This window comes from Pollachius pollachius (genome assembly GCF_949987615.1).
Source record: "Pollachius pollachius genome assembly, chromosome: 20".
NCBI classification, from domain to species: Eukaryota; Metazoa; Chordata; class Actinopteri; order Gadiformes; family Gadidae; genus Pollachius; species Pollachius pollachius.
Window position 1 is genome coordinate 10,031,842 of NC_136953.1, and position 23,496 is coordinate 10,055,337.

The following is a 23,496-nucleotide window of genomic DNA, read 5'->3' on the forward strand; positions in this document are numbered from 1 at the left end:
AATAACACTGTGTTGCGCCGCATTGATGCCACGTCTGAAGACATCCTGGCTACACTAGTCAGCCGTGTGAAGAAAAGTGAGTTTTACTCTCTGCAAGTAGACGAGTCTATAGATGTTGCAAATCTGGCCAATCTTCTTCTGTATGTCCGTTACCTTTTTGAAGGAACGGTAGAAGAAGATTTTTTGTTCGGTCTGTCCCTTACTACCCAAACAACAGGAGAGGAAATCTTCAATTTAATTGACATTTTTATGAGGACCAATGGGATCAACTGGGAGCGCTGTGTGGGAATTTGCACAGACGGGGCAAAATCAATGACGGGGAAACACACAGGGCATATAGCTCATATTAGGAGAGTCTGTCCATCCGTCAGCTGGTGACACTGCAATATTCACAGAGAGGCCCTCACAGCCAAAAACATGCCAGCTGATCTACTTGCAGTACCGAACGGCGCAGTCAAACTGGTGAACTTCATTGAAGCTTGCCCGCTAAATCCAAGAATATTCACACTGTTATGTAATGAGATGGGCAGCGAACACAAATCACTGCTGCTGCAGACAGAGCGTTGTGCGTTGGCTGTCCCGCGGCAAAGTGCTGACAAGGCTCTTTGAACTCTGGCACGAATTGCAGCAGTTTTTTGAGGAGAATCTGTTTTATTTGGCCTCCAGTATGCATGACAAAGATTTTCTGAAAAGGCTCGCCTATCTAGCGGACATTTTCTCAGCTCTGAATGAACTCAATCTAGGTCTGCAGGGAGTCAGTAACTGTGTTCAACACACAAGACAGGATTGAGGCCATGATAAAGAAGCTACGGTTCTAGGCAAGTTGTGACAGTGGGAACACAGAACTGTGTTTCCCTATGCTTCACGAGTTCTTGGGGGAAAATGACGTGGACCTGGGTGAGCATGTTGGTTGACCTCAACCAACTCGCCGAGCAGCTACAGAAACGCTTCCAACCTATGGACACATCTTGCGCTTGGATTCGCAATTCATTTGAAGTTTCCCTGCCCGTCCCACAGCTGTCATTTCACGAGCAGGAGGAGCTGATTGAGCTGTCATCTGATGGAGCACTGCAGTTGCAGTTCAAACGAAAGCCACTTGTGGATTTTTGGACCGAGTCACTGACATCATACACAGTCTTGGCAAAGCAAGCCTTGAGATTTTTGATGCCCTTCGCCACAACTTATCTCTGCGAGGCTGGTTTCTCTGCTAGGCAGCAGTTAAAACTAAACATTGGCAAAGACTGGATGCTGTTGAGAAGGATTTGAGGCTTAAACTGTCTTCCATTGCGTCAAACTTCGGAGAGCTTTGTGCCAAGATGCAAGCCCACCCGTCACATTACTATGGGTAAGTAGGCTATTGGATATTATAGCTACACATATAGGCCTACTGGGAATACTCACACATCCTCCTCCCCGTCTCCCACGCCCCTCCCTCTCTCTCTCGCTGCAGGCTGAGCGAGTTTTGCGCTGCACTTGAAAAGTTCCAGATGAATCCTCTTTTATCCTTTTTTAATTAATGTTATGTTTGAGCCAATGCTCTTTGTTACTTAATTAGGTTGTGGATCGTAGCCTAATTTTATTGTCGCACTTGAAAAGTTTCAGATTGATCCTCGTTTTTATTTATTTTATCTGTTTCGGAGCCTATTCTCTTCAATGTTGTGGATCGTTTGTAACTTCATTGCAATTTAATTCAATGTACTGTTGTTCTAATTTCCATAACCTTTGTGTTATGATGATGATGATGCTAGCTCCACGGTCATTTAATTAACAGGTATATTACTGAAATTTTTATTTTACGCGGCTGAAAATAACCGTCCTTTCTGTTACTGAGCCTGTGTCTGTCACTCATCCTCTTAAAAGTGGAAGCTTCTGCATAGCTTTGTTGCATTTATTGAAACTTTGTTGATGTTGTTAATGTCATGCGTGTTCTGGTTATTTGCGCATGATTAAAGATGAGTCTTTATATGGCAATAAAACAAAGCTTTGTTGCAGGTTTCTTTTCCTTCTTTTTGAAGTGGGGATCGGGGGTACGCCAACCCGGTTGGGACGTAGAAGATGGTGCACACGAAAAAAAGTTTGTGAACCGCTGCCATAGAGTATATACAAATGATAAGTTTACACTAACTGCACTAGCACGGCGTGATAAAGTTACATTACAGCCAGTTTGTCAGCCATAAACTTAACAACATCATTTGTACATACTCTATGGGATTGTCTCCGGTCATACTATAACTATTTTAACGACTACTTATTTGATAATTGAGTTAAAAGATCAATCACCTGATTATCGTTGTTCCCTAATTTCTGATTCGGCTCACATATCCATACCTACAACTAGGGCTGCTCGATTATGGAAGAAATCATAATCACGATTATTTTGGTCATTATTGAAATCACGATTATTCAAACAATTATTTTTGAGTTTGAAAACATGATGTATTTATTCAGCATGTCTCTCCCAAAAAACACTTTGTAACTGAGAACTCAGAACTGAGAAATCGTGATCAAAATTTGATTAAACGCCCAGCCCTACCTACAACAGAGAACACTTTAATTCTTGTCGCCAACCACACACAGCAGGAAGACATAGTGTTGATGGTTGGTGTGACCTACTCAACGTGTTTGCCTCAAGTTGTGGCCCAGTAGGTATACACACACCACATTGGCAGCGCCCAACAGGGTGGGAAGACTGGGAATATCAATGCAGAAAGTGGGACTCGAACCCATAAAAAGCTGACAGTTTGACATTCAGTGTGGATATAGGAAACAGAATGAAGAATGCCCCCTTAGTGTGAACATTCAACTCAAGTGCGAGATTTTAAGGTGATAGCACCCAATGTGGGGCTCAAACCCACAACCCTGATATGAAGAGTACCATTCTCTACCGACTGAGCTAGCCGGGCTGTACAACCAACACCAGCAAGCGGAAAAAAAAAGAATTAAAACACTTGATGCCTTCAAATGTTGTTAGAAAATTGCCATATTTCATGGCCCATTATTAAAGGGGACATGTGGGGGGGGGGGAGGGGGTATATACAGTATATGTTTGGGAGGGAAATGACAGAGCAGGTCAATGATTTGGGCTGGTAATTACCGTGATGCCTGGTTTAGTTTAAAATAAGCACGTCCCTGGGTGGGCTTGAACCACCAACCTTTCGATTAACAGTCGAACGCGCTAACCAATTGCGCCACAGAGACATGACACATTACTAACACGTGTGTTTTAAAAAGCGCGACCCGTTCACATGTCAGCTATGGCTTAGTTTGCACTAAAAACTGTTCCTGTGAAACAGTATGTTTACATATGTCGAACATTTTGGAAAACCTACTGATGGCTAATATGCAGATATGTTGTGATTTGTAAAACACACTTGAACTCCTTGACTCGTGTCTCTGTGGCGCAATTGGTTAGCGCGTTCGACTGTTAATCGAAAGGTTGGTGGTTCAAGCCCACCCAGGGACGTAATTTTTAACTGAACAGCGTATCATATGCTACAGTTAGCCCCTGGACTACTGAGTGTAAGAAGAGCTGGCTGTCTTACGTGCTGTCTAGGAATTTAAAGAACTTCCGGCCCGGCTTGGTGAAGACCTACCTACCTTTTGGTGAACTGCTGAACACACCAGCACATTCAGTAGCATGAGATCCTTTCTCTGTGGGTGCGAGCCATGCGCATTCAGTCCAGAACACACGACCCCACTTTTGATAAGGAGTTAAGGTTTTGTTCATAAATAAACCCTCCTTCAGTTCAGATATCGACCACACGGATATATGGGTATTTCTGAAAAGCAGGGTATTCGTGCCACCATTGCAAGATTTTCTGGCAAAAAATTCGCCTCTTAACGCGTCTTTCAATTGACATGGTATGGATTCCGCGCCGCCCCTTCTTTTTTGTTGTGAACGCACCGTTCAAACTTTCCGCGTGACAGTCTATCAGCGTTCACTCCATGAAGTCCATATTGAACCGCCACATGGAGTACAAAGTGATTGTTGCCGTTTGCGGACTCCCGGAGCTCTACAATATCTATATAATATAACATAATATCACGGCCAAAAGCTGTGTGCGTCTTCACTTTTGGTTTGAACGCACATCGAGTTAATACATCACTAACAAATGAAAACATTTGTTTCTATAGTCAATTGCCTCAAATGTCCCACGAGTCGGCTAACAAGTGTATCGTGATATTTTATCATCGCCATCACAAGTGTTCCATTTTAAGTCTAACACTTAAACTGGAATCCCAAATCGCCATGAACAATCGCAAAAGCAGGATTAAGGACTATTTACCAACAAACTGTACATGTCCGGTTACTGAGCACTGACAATGGAATTTATGCTTTATTGTGATTTGTCTTATTGTGTTTTGTGTCTTGTATTTTAAATGGTGAATTATGTTTTTTAAATGTTAAATGTAAAACTTTTATGTTTCATGCTGATTTTTTGGCCAGGACTGCTTTGGAAAATAGATTTTCAATCTCAATGGGAATATTCCTGGTAAAATAAAGGTTAATACAACAAAAATAAATGCTTTCTGCCGAGACAATGCAACCACAGTGGATAAAGTTAGAGAGACGGCTACATTTTGTGATTTTTTGGTTTGTTGGTAAAAGTGTTTTCAGATAGGTTATACAAATGTAGTTGAGCAAACGACAGAAAGTGATTAAAAGTAATTAGCTTAACGTACCAGTAGCGATGCGGTCTCTGCCAGTCGGCAACAGGGTAGGCTAATTAGTTGACAAGGGCCTTGGACATGTGCTCGTGGCTCCGTGTAAAATAGCCGGTGTAAGACGTGGAACTTCGAATAATCACTATTTCCTTTTTGGTTATACCAGAAGTTTCTTTCTCTGGTAGGAAAAATAATAAGAAATACATTCCGTAACTTTCCGTTAGCATTGTCGACCGCATTAAACGCTTTATACGCTAAACAGAGCTCGAGAGGGGCCACAGGGTGGGAGGAGCTTAGATCATCTTACATGTCCAATTAAAGGGATCAATATATATTTTTCCTACCGGGAGAACCACTTTGTTGATAAAGTGTGTTTTTGCATGATTAAGTAGTTAAGTACATTTTCTCCATGTTTCACTAAATCCCTAGACTTACACAGAAATCGGATTTCATTCACAATATCCAATCCACACGCACATGAATAAACATTGAAAGAAATGTTATTTCACGGGCTTCTTTTTCTAAAGTCGAGAGTAACCGCTCTAAATTACATTTCTCCATAGCATAGGTGCTTCTTGGATGTGACAAGTTGTGTTTCAGTTATACCTGGAGTCATCGGTTGAAGTTACTGATTTCATGCTACATCAAAGAATTTTCATGCTGTTACATTCAAAGATCAACTCTATATAAAAGTAGGGAGTGAACTATAAAACACTATGAACTTGGTTTGAGAGGAAAAGACTTCATAACCTGATGTGCTTAAGATAATGCTGCAACGTCTGAGACTCAAACAGCCATTCATTTGAAGCACATTTGCATTATGCAGCCAAACAATTGTGTAAAGTGTGTGTCGTCCTGTGAATCAATCGTGATGGCTTATTGCAATATGAATAATGGAGCCATTTTGTTTCTGTTAAACACTGCTACACAAATTATGTATTCTTCATTCAGAACCAACCACACACACACACATACACACCTAATTCAACCCACCAGCTTTTCCACTGCGAGAGGGAAGATATTAGAAGACCATTTTTAAGTGATTTTATTGAGCATCATTGTCATAGACTAGTATTTTGATTGTATAAAACACAATAAAAGTATCTCCTCTATCAATTAACATACATGGCAACATGCGCCAAGGCACCAAATGCTAAAATATAAAAAGAGGGAAGAAAAAGGAAAAAACATTTGCTAGCTAGATATTTCCAATAGTAGTTATCACAGGTTACCACACAAATCAGTAGAACATTCATGTTTTAGCGTCGGGACTGGCGTCCTTTCTAGCTGATCAGTCAGAAGAACAAGCCTTTCCACACTCGGGAACTATATGGAGGATTGTCGAGTAAAAAAAAAAAACAGAGGGCTGAAACTACACTTATATAGTTGCATATCAACCTCGTTATGGTCACCCAGCAACCCCACCGGCTCGTGATGATTGCATGTTTCTAAGTGCGGTGGGGGGGGTCAAACCGATTTGCATCTCGCACACACAATTTGGGAGGTCACTAAATCATTGTCATGGAAACCGGCCACGTCGGGCCGACTACGTGGTTTCGAAAACACACCCGTCGAGTGTAAACATTCAAGGCCGTCGCTCCGCCTCGCACAGCACAACGGATTGGGATCGCGCCTTTGCTTTTCCCGTCAGCGTCCGTCTCCTCCTCGATCCGCTCGAGATTCCGTGCCCCCCCCCCCCCCCCCCCCCCCTGCCCTCAGCTGTCCTCTCTTGGAGCGGTCGAGTCTCCCGTCTGACCCGGCGGGTTGTCACGGCGACGGCGGCCCCGGGCCCCGTCCAGGGCCCACTGCATGGCCCAGATGCTGAGCGGCCTCATGTAGGCCAGGGAGCGGTAGATGCCCTTCTCGCAGTAGGCCTCGGGCGTCTGGAAGGCCATGCCCAGCCGCTCCCACACCGTGCGGTAGCAGCCCTCTGCCGTGCGCAGGCCCTCCTGCAGCATGCCCTGGGGGTCGTGGGGGGGGGGGATAGAGACACAATCAGCCAACAATGAAACTTAATGCATTCATTTTCCCCTAACAAAACACAAGGAACTCGGTGGAAGGTATAGTTTCAAGTACAAAGTTGTACTGGAGTAATACCCTGTCATGGTGGATGTTTGATTTTAGCGGTTGCCAAAGATAACGGGGCAGGATAAGCAAGTAGTTATGGTGTTTGACTAAAGGTTCTTGGTTCGAGACCCCGTTGTCCACAGTCTACCTGTTGGCTTCCTTGAGGTAGAGTCTCTACCCACTCTATCTCCAGGTCATGTATCAAAGTGGTCCATTGTGAGTCGCTTTGGAAGAAAGCGTCTGTGAACAACTTAATAATAATAGTAGCAGCGGAATAACAAGGCACTACTTAAAAAATGAGTAACGACGCCGCCCCTTTGCTAAAAACCTCTCAAAAGGCAGCACCCTGGCTCCTACCTCATGGATCATGGTGGCGGCCAGCCCGTACACCACTCCGATCCACACCTCGTCTGATTGGACGCTGGAGCGGTCGGGCACGCCCTCGGGACGCATGCCGTTGACCGCGCCCATCTGCCCGCCGGCGAAGCTCATCACGTTCAGGTCAAACACCGACTTGAGCGAGCTGAGGACCTTGTCTTTAGGGAAGGCCTGGAGAGGGGGAGAGCACGGGCGAGTTGCGCAGTGTGGGTGATCGATAGCGCCTACGAGGCCGTCTTGGACTGGAAACAACACAGCAACATTGCGCAATGTGACTGTCTGGTTGCCCCCACGTCTGATGGTATTTACAAAATACCTTAGTACTAGTAGATTCTTGGAGTCTGAATAGACCCCTTTAGAAGTGTTTTGGAATGGTCTTCAAGTGAAAAGACTGATACTTTGAATATCTAATATTAATATTATTTAAACTTGCCAGTATGTTACACTGTTTGGATTGATGGAAGACCTTTAGTTGGGGGGCTGGCGCTCTACTCCACTGACCTGAAACTCTCCGTCTCCCAGCCCAGAAGCCCGCAGGAACCACTGGCCTGCGCACTGGTCCGACATGACGCTGTTGGACAAAGTCCTCCCGCTGCTGTCGTAGTTGTAGTACTTGCCTGGAAACGTGGTAAAATGTCATTTAATTAAGAGTTTCACAAGGGCCAAAATAGCCTAAATTGTACTTTTTTTAAAATTAAGTCATGAACCTGACAGAACTGTTCATTAAGCCTGAACCATTGTCTTCATAATTGAGTATTCACAAACCAAAAATGAATCAACATTGGAATTAAGATTAACCGTTCTTTTTTCAATAAGCAATCAGCCCTGATTTCATCTACACAGATGAGTCAGGCCTCGTTCTCCACTCGCCGTTCCAGAGCAGCTTGTCGAAGGCGGCGCTGCCCCGCTGCAGGATGTCCTTGTAGAGGAGGTAGGCCGGCCCGTCCTCCAGCAGCCTGGCCATCTTACTCATGACGCACGCCGAGGCCAGCCACAGCCCGCCGCAGTACGCGCTGAGGGAGAGGAAGCACACACCGACAGCACTGAGGAACTCGTCATCTGTACTGCTCAATGGGCGGCTGAAACTGGCTTTGAGGTTTTGGTAGGGGCTACGCACACTTGAACTGAAGTGGAAGTGGGGCTAAGGTGATGGGCCGGGATTCTAATTTTCTATGATTGAGGCAAGCACTTTTGCAACTTTGCGTTTGCAATTATATGATATAAATATATATCTTTAAGTATTGTATTCCTCAAGAGTCCAGTATGATTAGAAATGTGCTCCATCTTTCATAGATACCCTTAAGAATTCAATGGAACACATCTATCTATAACGATACATACACTACTTGGAGACTTAGTCAACTTAGATTAGCATTATGATTCAGTAGGTGACCCAGAGCACTCGTAATGTCCTTAAAACATAGCAAGAAGCCTTCTTGGTGGACCAGACCACCGCCACCACCACCTGTCCTCCTCACCTGGGTCCCGTCACGGTCCATGCGTCGTAGGTCTGGTCGGCGTAGCCCGAGTTCTCGATCAGGCCGTCTCCGTCCAGGTCGAAGCGCAGCTCAGACTCCATCACCGCCTTCAGGAACCAATCAGAACCACAAGGATAAGATCGGGCCCAGGAATGTTGGACCTGATGTTTGTTGATTCTCATTGAATCGGTTGTCGGCAATATATTCGTACCAAGTTTTTTCGGCCTATATTTGCAAATTCACATTTGTTTTATGTTGCATGGCAAGATCTCTGATTTAAGCAACTGTTTGCATCAAAGATATTGCATCAAAGATATTCCAAAGTTATTTTAATTTGATGCTAATTTTCGACCTCTAGACCTCCAAGTACATTCCCTTTGAAAAACGCCTCAACGGTGAACTAGGGGTGCCTCCCACCTTGCAGATGGGCCACATGTCCCGTAGATACCCCTGGTCCTGGGTGACATGGAAGTCCCGGTAGACCTGCAGGACGAACTTGAGGTTGAGGTCCTTCCAGTTGGCCGTGTCGTGGATGAGGTAGGCGTTGACCCTCTGCCAGGGCTCGTCGTCTGGGTTCAGACAGGGACGACACAGCGGTTAACCATTAACCAGCTCAGGGATTAGTGCCTTTTTTCCTATCATTGTTTGAGCCTCTCTCCTATTCAATGTAGTCTTTGTAGCCACCGGATGACCTGATCACCTCTCACACAATGGCCAAATCACCATGACTCACAGAGGTGGAAAGTGTGGATTCCTTTTTAAGAACTGTTTACATTTTGACACCAAAATGGGGAACTTTAATTATTTCATCGTACCAGATATACAGCAGCCAGTTGCAGCGGAAGCCAACTTCCTGCAATTCATTATTCACATACCAGATACGCAAAACCCTGCAATTGCATAAAGTGTATTTGCAAACTTTCTTAAAAGAACCATAGGCTCCAATCATCGGTTGAATCACTTCTAGTTACCACTGCTTACTTCCACAAGTGGCAATAAGGTAAGGTATGTGGCTATCGATGTCCTATTGCATTCCGAAGGACCTACTAGCTTTTGAGTGTGATTATTTTCCAGTTTGGTTCAATTAAGTCAAAGACCATTACAACTGGTTCCCATAAAAATAGAAGAAAAACATGAACTTGTTCCAATAGCTCAACAAGCCTCATCCCCGCTCCCTAGCGGCTATGCTACCTTGTGAACAATAACATGACTGAGTGAAAGAGTTAATCCCAGGCCGTGACTCCCTACCTGGGTCTCCGATATCATGGGGCACCACGTTTTTGGCCTTCACCGCAGAACACTGTCCACTCATGAGGTGAAGCCTTTCAGTTGGGTCCTGCTGGATCACACTGCCAGCTTAGAAGCAGAAGCAAAGAAACAACAACTGTTTGTTAACCCACAAGTGTTCAGTCCGACACCAATAACACAACAGCATTCTCCCCGAGCTACTCTCTGCGGCTGGGTTATGTAGTTTATTGTACTATGTCTACAACCCCAGCGATGGCTGCGACGAGGGCAGTGCCTCCTACGCCTACGATCTTAGCATCATTATGGGGAGGTCAAAGGGTGAGTAGCGTGGGCCGTCTCACCAAACAGAGCCTTCCTTGCGGCAATATATGTCAATGGGAAATGTCATGGGTATCACAAGACTTTGTTTGTTTTGACAGAACACTTTTGATTTATGCCTGGTGCTAGACAGCGTCTCCAGTGCCAAGAATGACATCGGATATCGAGTAGTAGTTGTAGTTGTCAATTTTTACTTACGGGTAGTAAAGCACTTAGCACATTGTGTAAAGTTAAGAGACCCGAGATTTCTGCTGATTTGTATAACACATTATTTTTGTTTGTAAATGTTAGGCCACAGCTCCATACGATTTATTTAGTTGATGCCATGAGATAAAGAACCTTTGTCTTTGTAAAGCCCTTAGTTGAGTCACTGGGTTTAATGATTTAGATTTTTGATGTGTGTGACCAAAAGGTGTGTGTGAGGTGGTGTTGGATTGCACGCTTTTGGCGCTTTAGGCGATATCCGATACATACTGTAGCCAATAGTCCAAACCTCATGTTAAGTCAAGGTGTGAAGGGTGTGAGAGGGGCACAGGACACCGAATCTGCACCGGGTGCACATTTTGTAGTTTTCCACAACAACCCATAAACAGTGTCACAAGCCACCCCTGCATTTTTCCTCCGATGACACCGCTGCAAAAAGGGTCCACTGCGCTTTGACCTCGACCAATAGGGGAGCAGCGATGTGGCACTCACCGATGTCATACTGCAGGCTCAGGGCGAGCTTCGGCCACAGCATGACGAGTGCAAAGGAGGCGTAGAAGTGCACATCGTACGTGTTGTACATCCTGTACTCCTGGCCTGGGGGACGGGAGAGAGAGAGGGCTCTTAGCCGACAGGGACCACAAACAGCGGAAAAGCATAGCATTTTCACAGTAGAAAAATAAATCAATCATAACAAAATCGCTCATCGACTCATTGCAGTTCAAATACCGTGCAAATGTGTTTAATATTATTTGATAACAAAGAATGAATCATACTGTATGTAGGATAATAAAAAGAAGATGACTCTATGAGGTGGACTTAGACGACTGCGACTGCTTCTCATGCGCTTGTGTGTATATATATAGATGGCTGTTAAAACTTATATTGTATTTTATTCTCTTTTTATTCTATTGTATTTCAAGAGTATTTCACCCAAACATTTCATTGCACATCCTGTATGAGTAGATGACAAATAAAAACCTTAAATCTTGAATCTTAAAAAAAAAATCAGAAATAAAAAACGGTGTTCCGCGCGTACCTTCCAGGTAGGCGAAGCGCCCGTACTCCTTGATGGCCGCGGGCTGGGCGGGCAGCCCCCCGTCCTCGCTGCGCAGCCCCCCACTGATGTCGCTGTCCTCGGGCAGCTCCGTCCACACCGTGCCGCCGTCCGCCACGAAGTACAGCTCGTTGAACAGCGCCGACTTGTACCAGGAGGGCAGCGCGCTGAGACACGGGAGGGAGGGGAGAACGATAGTGATGTTACTAGAGCTCTAGTAACGTTTCATGCAGGACACGCCGCCGTTATGGGCTCGTCCCGTGCGCGGCCAGGACCACCACATTCACTCGGACGGAGCGAGTCCAGAGCAGGGCAAGCACAAGGTAGGGCTGTGAGATGAATCCGATCTTTAGCACGATTTCGACTATTGGGTCAAACGATGTCCAAACTAATATAACCAAAGATCTTTTTTTTCATTCATTAAATGTTTATATAAATTACAAAAATTAAACAGCTGGATATATATTTTTGTACTTTATTTTTGATTTGAAGATTTTCTATTTCAACATTTTGTGTATTTTTTAAGGGTATGTTTCAAAGTTCTCAGTTACAAAGTGTTTTTTTTTGGAGAGAAATGCTGAATAAATGCATCATGTTTTCAAACTCAAAAATAATCATAATCAAATAAAATACTCAATTTCAATATTGACGTTTGTCGTGCTTATCACTTTTTCAGCAGCCCTGGCTCAGAGTAGGGTTGGGCATTTGAAGGCATATCAATATTCGAATATTGTATAAAAGAAAATTAAGTAACCGTGTAACCAAACTACAAAGAAAAAAAAAGAAAAGTGTAGAGCACTTATAATGTAGCCTGAAGGGCTTCCGTGATCTGGCCATCACTAAACAAATGTATTCATTTTCCATCTATTAGTCAAATAAATAAGGAATCAGTACGCTGAATCGAAAAGAGTTGAAACGAGTCCATCCTTTTTGACAAGGATGAACAGTATTGCATACTTAAGGCACAAACTGAAATTAGAATCAAGTAAATTGAAGGCACAAACTGAATAGATTCAAGTAACTGAAGCACAACAGCAAAAACCATAAGTAGCGTACTGGGGGGCTTGGATATCAACTGAACTCCACTTGCAGCGCATGGGCCTGCCTCGCATTACGCATGGTGCGCATTCAATCAACAAAAATATATTACGTGGAAGACGGAAATACAGTATGTCTGAAACATTAAGCCCACCTGCTGCATCACTCATTCTTGTCAAAAGAAATGACCATGTCTACGTGCTCGGGGGAAGGGCAGGCGCGGAAAGACTCTCTCCGCTGGAACAGAGGTTGCCGGTATAGCAAAGTATTCCAAGTATTAAATGGCATTAGAATACATGTTTAATGAACAATATGTAATTAATATAGCTAATGAATAATATTTAATTGACTTTAGGCATAAATAAAAATAAATCCGCTACAGCTAGAGTCGAATACCGACGTCATTTTGAATAATTGAATATTCGAATAACCGTGCCCATCCCTAGGTCAGAGGTGTCGTGCTAAGGGGGTGATTGGCCCAGGTGTCTCTCGTGATGTCAATTAAGGACACAGCCCAACTGATCAGTAATCAACTTAATGAGCTACACCTGTCTCACCTGCTACATCCCCAAAGCCTGTTGGCCCGGGGACGGGGGCTAAGGCTCAATCAATTTGTGTGATCCACTTACTAAGAGGGTTAGGGTGACTTCGATTAGCGTAATTAGCCAACGCATTTTCACCGCCTTCCCTTCTCTTCCCTTCCTTCTTTTAACTGTTCCTAGGATGACTATTTCATTTTCTACCTAACTATTTTTATCCTTTTCTATCTTTTTACTTATAGATGTTATTACATGATTTTATTCTGTGTTCACTCTGTTAAGCAACTTTTAGTTGTTTAAAAAAGCGCTATATAATCTGAATGTATTATTATTATTATTTGGTCATGGTGAATTCAATTAGTGGGATTATACGACCGATTGAGGGGTTAGTTTCATGAGTGTGGCTCTCTAACCAATAAGATTGCTGCAAGTTTAATGAGCGTAATTATGTAACCAGTTTGGTCAGGGTGAACTCGATTAACGTGTTTCTCTAACCAATAGGGTTAGGGCCAGTGTTGCCAGATTGGGCAAGATATCCCACCCAATCTGGCAACCCGGGCTGCAGCGTGCTACAGCCAGGGTTGCCAGATTGGGTGGGAAATCTGGCCCAATCTGGCTACACTGGTTAGGGCGGGTTAGGGTTAGGGTTAGGGTCAAACGGGACTCTCTGACCAATCAGGACGGGTTAGGGGTACCTGTCCTGCAGTATGGGCCTCTGCCACTCCTCTATGGTCTCCTCCCAGCGGGGGTAGTGGAGGAGCGCGTGATGGGCCATCGAGGGCGCCGCGTCCCCCTTTGTCCCGAAGAAGCGCGTGTATCTCCTGGGAGGGAACAGCAAACACATCCACACACGTGTTCAAATGGCACTCCTGGGGAAGTGGTGGAAGGTTTTGCGTGATGATGTTGTCACCCCAGAGGATGTGATTTTTTTCCATGTGAGTGAACTCAAACAAAGTATTTTGGAAGCGGGACAATTTATGGAGGCCAGAGTTGAGATCATTCTTTCCAGGGTGGAAAACAAACAAACAGATTGTTCGCTGTAGCTCTGCCAGTTCCCTTCATAGAACAGCTGTTCTTTATCTGAAGTTTGTGTGTACTTCGGGAATAAGGTCAAAGGGTCAAACGATAAGTCTGGGAAGGAAAGGCCGCTCGCATCTAAACAATTTTCAAGTAAACATTCCTAAAAGCGATCTTGTAAAGAAGACGGAGAAGGAGAAGTAGGGAAGCAACTGACCCTTCTCGATCATCTGGCTGCTGATTGGACCAAAATGTTGCGCACAAGCTGGTGATAGTAAACAAGACTTTGCGTTCCTCTCACTTGATCTGAAGTATTTTCTACCGTCGCCAAAACATCCTGCAATTGTCCGGAGACGTACTCGCTAAATAAACAAATTGGTGCGCGGTTTCGTGTCATCTGTGAACTCAACTTGTTTTTGTATACTTGGTCTGTTGATTGTGTATCCGATCTTACACAATGAGAGAGACCTTAGGAGTTAAGTGGGCCTGCGTTTAAAAAAAAAGAAGAAAGGTAACGGGACAAGGAACTAAGGAAAAACCAAGCAACCATTCACCAATCCGCAGCCAGCAGAGATGCTACAGCGCCATGGGAAGACTCTAATTCTAACCAAGCCTAACCCCAAGACTCGTGCAAAGCAGACAGCGTTAACACTGCCTGATCTGGTGAGCACGTACACACTGTCAACAATGTGTGGCGTCACACACACCCTACAGAACAAACAGATGTGTAATGGATGGGGTGAAGACAGAGTATTCAAATCCAATACATTCGTCTGTTGGCAGGAAATCACCACATTACAGTTCTCCTTGGGATAAATGAATAGAAATTGTGAAAAAATGACTTTTTGTGAATGAAGCATTTCCTTTTGTGTTCTTCTGACAGTGGAGAACTTTTAGCCTAATAGTCATTCAGAATTTCTATTTTCCTTTCAACCCCAAAACCAATCACAGAACATCTGCAAATGACGGTGCTCTCGGATGACTCTTCTAGAAGCTTCCCTCTAATGGAGATTTGAAACTAAAATAAATACTGTAAGGGCAGAATGTAAATGTTTCCCTGTTCCTCACTAGGGTCACACAAAATCGGTCTGCATATTTTCCTTCTACAAGACGCCAACAAGACCCCGATTGTCTTGGTGAAATGTCAGGCAGAGAGCAGACATTAAACAGCTGTCACCAGACCCATTTATCGCAGAATCAAATTCAACTTATTTATCATTCCAAGAAGCGTTCCCGGGCGGCAGTACCTGTCGTGCCGTCTCTCCCCGGAGCCGAAGGTGATAGTGGGCATGTCCCAGGACAGGCTCATCTCCAGACCCCCGCGCCCCCGCGCCCCCACGGAGCAGCTCACCGCCAGGGCCGCTGCCACCTCCTCCCCCTTCTGGGTGGGGGTGCTGGGGCCTACGGGAGGAGGAAGAGGAGGAGGAGGAGGAGGAATGTGAGCGGTGTCATCATTGGCGGCTGGATCATTAGCTTTGTTTAGGTTTAACAATCCCGTTGCCTGCTGAACTATATGGAGGCCAATGGTGCTCTACTCCTGGCTGGAAACCACAGGAGATATTCACCTGGAAAGCCATGCATCCAAGTTGAATATGTCGTTAAAAAATTCGAACTAAATGCTAAATATGTTGAGTATATTTATTGCCTTGTGTAGCTACAAATCAGGGGACCTGATATGTCACTCTCTATGGGATATCCTTAAATCTACGCCAATAGATTTTAGTCCACATTCCTGAGCAATGACGATCAGTGTGGAATGATGTGTGACGTTGTCTGATTGTGTACATTGGGGACATAACCAGATCGTGTGTGTCTGCTTGTTCGTGTGTGTTCTAGTGTCGATTACCATACCATGCAGGTGGTGTGAATTATTGATTAACTGGATAGTCAAAATACATGGATCCTAATCTAATCTAAATTCGCCATTAGTTATTGAGAGGACTGTGCTGTGTCTGAAATCACGCACTTACGTAAGTGCACTTACATTGAGTGCACTTCATTATCCCTACAGTACACTTACTTATAGGCGCAGTGCTCTCAATTCTACAGTGCACTGTCAAAACAGCCTTCCTGCACCTACTGGAAATGAGTTTGCAGTTTGACGGTTCTTCTTCTGTGGTATTTTATTTTCTGCTTAGAATTTCCATAATTCGCCCATCATTTTAATAGCTATAAATTTAAATTATCATCAATCAATTTCTATCGATTTTATCTGCATTTATTTTAGCGCTGTATAGTACTAATCAACTCAAACTGTAAATATTTAGATTGGTTGTTTTCTTTCAACTGTTACAATGTCCTCCATTTTCAGATTTGAAATTCCCGCCCCCACCGCTACGAAGACAAGTTGGCGGCCGTTGAGGGTGGAAAGTGTCCATCGGTCCACACTCAAGTTTTCGATCGTTTCGAGTGCGCCACCGAGGTACTTCCAGTGCACTGCGTTTTGGCACACCCTCCATTTTTGCGCAAAGTGCACTCAAAAAAGTAAGGGTAAGTATAGAAGTGCGCAATTTCAGACACAGCACTGGAGTCTCCGGGGAAGTCACTGAGCCACCTACCGGTAGGAGAGTCCAGCCGTCCGTCTGTGAGGAGGTCACTCCACAGGCCACTGCAGGTGCCCTTGGGGCTGAAGGCCGTCTGGTGGCTGACCTGCCTGTCAGGCTAGAGGGAACAGGGTTTTTTTACAGACGCATGCAAAGCTTGCAGCCGCAAAACGCGTCACGAACATGCATCAACGTGGATGAACGCAAAAAACGAACCAAGCACAACACACATAAATCGCCGTCGCTGTCTTGTTGATATTTGACCACTTTGTCTTGATAGTAAAACATTTCATACCGACAGAACAAGTCACGGCAAAACTCTAGCTTTCGTCTGCATCTGAAACCCGGCGGAGTTGAGCCATTTCAAAACGTTGTCAAGGGGGAAAGGGGGAGAGAATATACAGGGCGACTCTTAACTCACAACGTGTGAGAAGTCTACGTTCACAGCAGCAGACTTACGGTAAAGGTGACTATTATGTTATACCACCAGGTGCAAGCGTGGTTAGCCGTTACAAGCCGTTTTGAATCGCACTCCCACCTGGTGGTATAACATGTCCCATTTAACCGCACCCCTCCCCAACTCCCCTTTGTCGTGAACCGCCCACCCACCATGTGGCGCGCTGCGATGCAGAGCGTGTAGGGGTTGACAGGGGTGCAGTGGTGTAGCAGCACGCCCGACACGGCCTGCCCGTCCTTCTCCAGGTGGAAGGGCTTGTTCCAATGGCCCCCGCGCTTGTCGTCCTTGTGGCCCGAGCCGTTGACCATGGTCAGCATGATGGCCACGTCCAGGTCGTAGTCGTTGTGGTTCTCCACGTCCCAGGCGAACACCGCCACGGGGAGACTGGAGTCCTGAGAGAGACATCAGTTGAGTTTCGGTGAACGTACTGGTCTGTTTATGGGGGATCAAGGGGTGTGCGGTTGCGATGCATCCGCGCACATGCACTATGGTTGTGAAGCACTTGGTCCTGAGCAGGGCTCCAGGGAGCTGAAGGCTATCCCGTAGCTCACAATGGAGCTACACATCAGACACCAGAAACTCCCTGGGCAATGGTGCAATCTGCATTTGTTCAACTCGTGTGTTTTTTGTGTTTGTGGGAAAAGGGTGGGAGAAATCCTAGAGAAACACACTGGGGGGGGGGAGCACACACACACACACACACACACACACACACACAAGAGCCTAACCCAGTAGGTATCCTCAACCATCTCCTCGGGTTACAGGTGAAGAGTGTATCAAATATTCAAGGTGATCTTAAACTGGGGGACCGAAGCAACTTCAACAACCGAACCCTGAATCCAACATCAACACGAGTCGTCCTCCTCCTTTCCACCACCACCACCGTCACCACAACAACCCCCATCATCAACACAACAACCCCCATCATCAACACAACAACCCCCATCATCACCACAAAAACAACCACGACCAGCACCACCATAACAACAACCACTGATACTATAAAAAACAAGCCACGATCCTTCCCCCCCCCCCCCCGGTTACCTGGTAGTCGTGGGGCAGGATGGGCGACACCTGTCGGCAGGTGAGCGTGACGTTCTGGCCGGGCAGGTGGTACACGGTCCAGGCGCGGGGGTACAGGGCGTGGTAGAAGGCGTACTCGCCGCAGTAGCCCCAGTTCCAGCCCTGCAGGGTGGGGGGCCGCTCCACCGAGAGCACCTGCTGGTACACCGTCTGGCCCCCCCGCCGCAAGCACACCGTGAACTGAGGGAGGAGGAGAGGACTTTAATATTTACATATACTGTATATGTGTATCTAAAATAATATCTGTGTTAGGCCTGTGCGATTAATTGAATTTTGATCGCGATTTCTATTTTGCGTCAAACGTTCTCCAAACTAATATAAATCTAGCGATTATTATGATTTTTTTAAGTTTATTTATTTTATTAATTAAATGTTTGATGTACAGCTAAATACATAATTGTACATTATTTTCACATTTTGTGCATTTTTTTGAGAGTTCTCGGTTACTAATTGTTTTTTGGAGAGAAATGCTGAATAAATGCGTAATTTTTTCCAACTCAAAAATAATTGTGATTAGGATTTTTCCATAACCGAGCAGCCCTACTCTGTATGACGTGTAACCGTGTTATTTATTTTTATCCGCCCTACATTTAAACAGGCTACTCCCATTGAGGTTCGAGGAATCTGTTTTTCAACATTGACCTATATTCATTCAGCTTCAAAAAGGTTTGAGGAAGAAAATAAAACCTGAATCTCTGCTTTGGTGTGTTCTGATTTGTTTTATAGATCCTTATATTTCAGCGCACATCCGGTGTGCAAATGTACACAGCCTGGTATGTACGTGCAGGGGAGATAGCCCCCCTTGGTAGAAATAAGTCCTATCACACCATTAAACTGTTTATTTATTTTGGAGGTGCCTGGACAAGCAACATAACCAATGAAAAGGACCTTTGAGGAGACTTCAATAGAACCTATAGGTTTACATCGCAGGTACCTATAATGATATTCTACACTCCCAATGGAGTCTTCTCACTCAGCTCCACTTGGGATGAGAGCTGCAATTTGAAGTCACATGAGACGAGTGGCAAGGCAACGCGATAGGGGTGATAACGGTGGACATAAACAGGTTCACCCAGCCAGGGACCCAGGTACAGCCAGCCCGGGACACCGTCATATGGAGGACGAATGCAACACACGATCCCTGCAGGATATTCCAATGAGGAACAGCACTTTGAACGTCGCTGACGACTGATTTCAGCCGATGCCTTTGTGGTTATCCTGCCTGGCTGTCATAGCCACTTATCAAAGTTATCTCGGAGTAATGATAAACCTGTGTTTTAACACAATCACACACAAAAGAATACGTGTAGCATTATTTACATACTATTTGGTCATGGGCGGGAAACCATGGGATGATAAGACATTCCAGAGACAAACCGGTTTAGCCTAAGTTAACTTTATAACCCCCTTTTGGCTGCTTGTTTTACTTGAAAAATAACAAAACAATAGTGTATCATTGACCCCGATATGCACACCTGGTTGGCAATCACAGTAGTGTAATGATACATCCCGGGGTTGAGTTGCCAACGACAGAACTCCCCCCTCCAACCTCTGGTGATGGTGCCTCCCCCGATGCCTCCAAGCGGAGCGCCTGTGGAATAACACCGGGAAATACCAAAAGACAAATTGAAACAGGGGTGGGGGGGTATTGACATAAGAAGGACAAGCTCAGAAACAGTTCAATGTTATTCTCAGTGAAAGGATACGTGTGTTAACCCACCATATATCTGCCGCAAGGGTAGGGGACCGAACATGTCAATGAACGGCGCTTTCTTTTCTATCTGGGTCTTTCTGTACCACCATTTTAGATACCTGTGCAAACACAGAGCATACAACCACTGCTTTAGGGATCAGAATCAAAGGGGGGTTTTAGTGAGCCGTAAATCGAGAACAAAAAGGCAAATTATTAGAAAGATCCAAAGAAATGGAAATTCTGTGTAAATGCAGACGACCGATGTTAAGCAGCACATTCTCAGTGTGTGTGTGAGAGTGTGAGGGTGAGGGTGAGTGTGCGTGCATGCGTGCGTGCGGTCAGGCGGACGTGCAGTCAAAGATGGCGTGTGTGTCTGCTTGTTCGTGTGTGTTCCAGTGCCGATTACCATACCATGCAGGTGGTGTGAATTATTGATTAAAACAAGTGTGTGCTCTGTGGGTCGGGTGCACAGTCCCAGGGTAGGACAATGAGCAGCATTCACAGAGTAAAGGCACCAACCCTTGTTTTGTCCACAGCCGTATTGTTAAGATCGACATAAACCTCACATGCTGGTTAGGATATTTGGTGTGAAAACAGGAGTGTATCCAAATTTAACCAGTGGAGTTCATGCAAACTCCACACAGAAGAAAATTATTTCTTTCAGGCTTGGTAGCCAAGTACTGCACTGCCATGCATAGGATAGGGAACGTTTCAAGCGGGTCAGTTTCCACTTTCCGAAAAGTAGGTTCAATAACAAACGACCAGGAAATCTCAGTACGAGAACTAGTTACACGCACTGGCAACACGCACTCGTTTTTCAGTCAAAGATGGAAGCCTCATTTACAGCTTTGTTTGTACAATATTCCTGATTGTATGAACATTGTTAGAATCACTTGCTTTAGCTTCAAGGTAAATATTAGCAAATATTTCCATGTACTTGCATATTGGTGTGTATATTCTGTTGTTAGTAAGATGCACGTTTTATCTTTATTTCACATATTCTATCTTCCACATATTCTACATTCAGAATACATTTTGTTGTCATATGAATATTCCCTCCACCTCAAATCTATTCCTGCTGTCCCGATGTCTACATTGTTTCTGTGTGAAGAAACAACACCTTCCAAAAGGAAAGCCTCAAGGCCAATGACTCGGGGTTATAGCGTTGATGAAACGGGTTTGAGGTTGGGGGGGGGAGAGCCCTTGTGCTCCTCGCCTCTCATTTGCATTTGAACCAATGTACAACAAAAACTTGAACCAAACCCATTCCCAAAATAGTCCCTACCAGCCAATCCAGTTCACCAAAAACAAAAGACACTTGAATTTTAGCATACAGTACGCCACTGCTTGATCAGTACAGATTTGGATGACGTGAAGGCACATACTTCATAAACATAACATACAACCGGTCCGACTTATAGTCATTATGCAAGGGATAACGTACAGCGAGCTGGTCATTGACGCTGAATCACCCTAGTGCAACTGCCATTTGTGCCGCTGTGAATCGTATCTGGTGGCCCCGAGATGATGCTGAGATTGGACGATAAAAAACTAATTATCAGTGCTTGGGTTCCTCTGGTCTTATGACATTGGCAGAATGATATCCGTGTCGATTCAGAGGGTGGTTGCTGTAGATTCCTTTCAGAAACCAGTCTCATTAATGACCACTGTAAGCAAACGTCAGCGATCTTCCCATTCAAATTCATGGCTCACCACAGCTCATGCTAAAACTTTTGCATGTTCGACACTGCCTATACGTTAGCCTCGGTCGGGTTCAGAGGTTCATACAAGATCAGGTGGGTGAAAGGGTTGGAGAATTATTAACATATGTATCATGGGAAGGGAAGAAATACATTCGGTTGTGAACTTCCTCATAGAGCGCAGTCCTACAAACTCATTCAACTAATCACTCCTCCTGTGTGCATAGTATACCGCCAGATGGCTGCAGGTTAACTGTGCTGGACATTGATTAATGTTTACAGGATAGCAAGAAGCACTCCTCCTAAAGTGTCAATAGAAGCAACCAATTGGCTAATTGCTCACAGTGAATGCCTGAGGGATTGAGCATCTGGGAAAAGGACTTCTAACTTAATTTCTCCCAACATAACCAAAAATTCTCCATAACCGAAAGTACCCAACCCTTAATAAGAACCAGTTCAGCTGTTAAAGATCTGTGGTGGGATGTGAACAACTGTTTGTGTGTGGGGGTTATGAGGCGAAGGGTGATTGCCTTATGTCATAGATACAGCGGCATGGCAACCTGACCTATTCTGAATGGTGAGGTGCGATTAATTTAAAAACCATGAAGGGTTGGGAAACTAAATAGGCCCTGCAAACCAACAACAAACTAGGCTAGAACCACATACATCTCATTAATGTAAGCCAAGCAAAACAATGAGCTAATTGTTGACTTGTCCCTTCTTGGTAGGCAAGCGCTCCGCAGGCTGTCCAATGAAGTGTGCATGAACAACGACTCTTACCGAAGTCCAAGGCCGATGTGCTCCAGAACGTTGGACAGGGAGACGTCTTTGGCTTGGAAAGGCTTCCTCTTCTCCTTGAACTCATGCGCCAGACAGATCCTCCAGCCCTCGTTGGGTACACCGATTCCAGTGTCCTTGGCCACATACTTGCTCATGAGCTCTGCAGTGGATCTCTCACCCCACTCCGTACTGGTCATTTTTGCTTGGCTGCTTGACAGCCAAGTGGGAGAATCCCAGTTAAAATGATCCAGGGATATTTGTGTTTCCTTGAAAAAATGATGATCAGGCAATATCAGTGGTCGAAAGGGTTCTTATGAAAGTGGTTACCATCTGTGAGAAAATAATCGGTCTGTCACAACTTGGTAACGGAATAATATCAGGTTGTCAACTGATCAATGAAGACAAACTGGTTTTCTGAAATTGAGGCGGGTGAACTGGGTCGGCTAAGTATGTGGTCGTTTCCTCCTCATTCGTACAACGATTCAGTTACAGGTTCATAACAGACTATGGAATGGCCTGTTGACATCGATTGGATCAAATGTTTATGGCTCCAAAATTGTATTGTACGCAATGGAGGCTGGGCAGGAAACTATAGGTGTAGCCCACAGCAGGAAAAAAGACAGCACACTGTATGAAAAAATGATATGGACCGAAGTTATCCCGGAAACCTGCAATGGACAAGGATAAAGATGAATGCAACGTTATGCATTTGAAATGGCAGTTATTACAGTGGCACATTTTAAGACACATACTGAAAGGCTCATTATGTTATTGTCATGTAATGTTATTTTTAAGCTCTCGAAATCCTACTACAATGGCAACATCATCTCAGTTATGCATCATCATAATGTAACATAGTTAAGCTACAGTAAGCGGGGTGCTAAAAACAGTGTGTTTTTTACACCAAAGCCTTTGGAAGGAACTTACATCTATATACAAACAGCTAGAATCAACGCGGTGAACTATGACCACATGCCGTCTGGTAGATTGGTCCGGACATTATTAAAGTGTGATTAGCCGAAGTCGAGAGTTATGACATTAAGTTCCTGTTACCCTTGCTAGCAGCGTTCAATATGTAAATGCACTACAGAAGGTTCTATGAGCTAGAATTTGGGATAAACCAATTCACAAAGAATAAGGGGGATTTGGTCTTCACTACTGGTTTATTGTCTATCTAAATGTGACGACCGTTTTCCCCAGTTGTAATATACACAACTAAATTTGTAATCAG

At 44.7% G+C, this 23,496-nt stretch overlaps 1 protein-coding gene across 2 annotated transcripts; it reads right to left on the reverse strand.

Moving 5' to 3' along the window:
• Window positions 1-5,711: 5,711 nt before the first annotated feature.
• Window positions 5,712-23,330, reverse strand: gba2 (glucosidase, beta (bile acid) 2). 2 transcript variants are annotated; one of them, XM_079757879.1, is made up of 18 exons: window positions 23,193-23,330; window positions 22,266-22,933; window positions 19,813-19,904; window positions 19,568-19,683; window positions 18,054-18,272; window positions 17,162-17,401; window positions 16,568-16,670; window positions 15,257-15,410; window positions 13,688-13,813; window positions 11,398-11,582; window positions 10,851-10,955; window positions 9,837-9,944; window positions 9,006-9,157; window positions 8,589-8,695; window positions 7,981-8,123; window positions 7,612-7,727; window positions 7,090-7,281; window positions 5,712-6,626 (listed from the first exon to the last, which is right to left on the reverse strand). In XM_079757879.1, the coding sequence occupies exons 2-18, from the start codon at window positions 22,460-22,462 to the stop codon at window positions 6,381-6,383; spliced, it is 2,601 nt and encodes an 866-aa protein (XP_079614005.1). In that variant the 5' UTR covers window positions 22,463-22,933; window positions 23,193-23,330; the 3' UTR covers window positions 5,712-6,380. The 2 variants fall into 2 exon arrangements, with proteins under 2 accessions (XP_079614005.1, XP_079614006.1); XM_079757880.1 differs by lacking the exon at window positions 5,712-6,626 and having other exon boundaries at window positions 7,213-7,352.
• Between the last annotated feature and the right edge of the window lie 166 nt (window positions 23,331-23,496).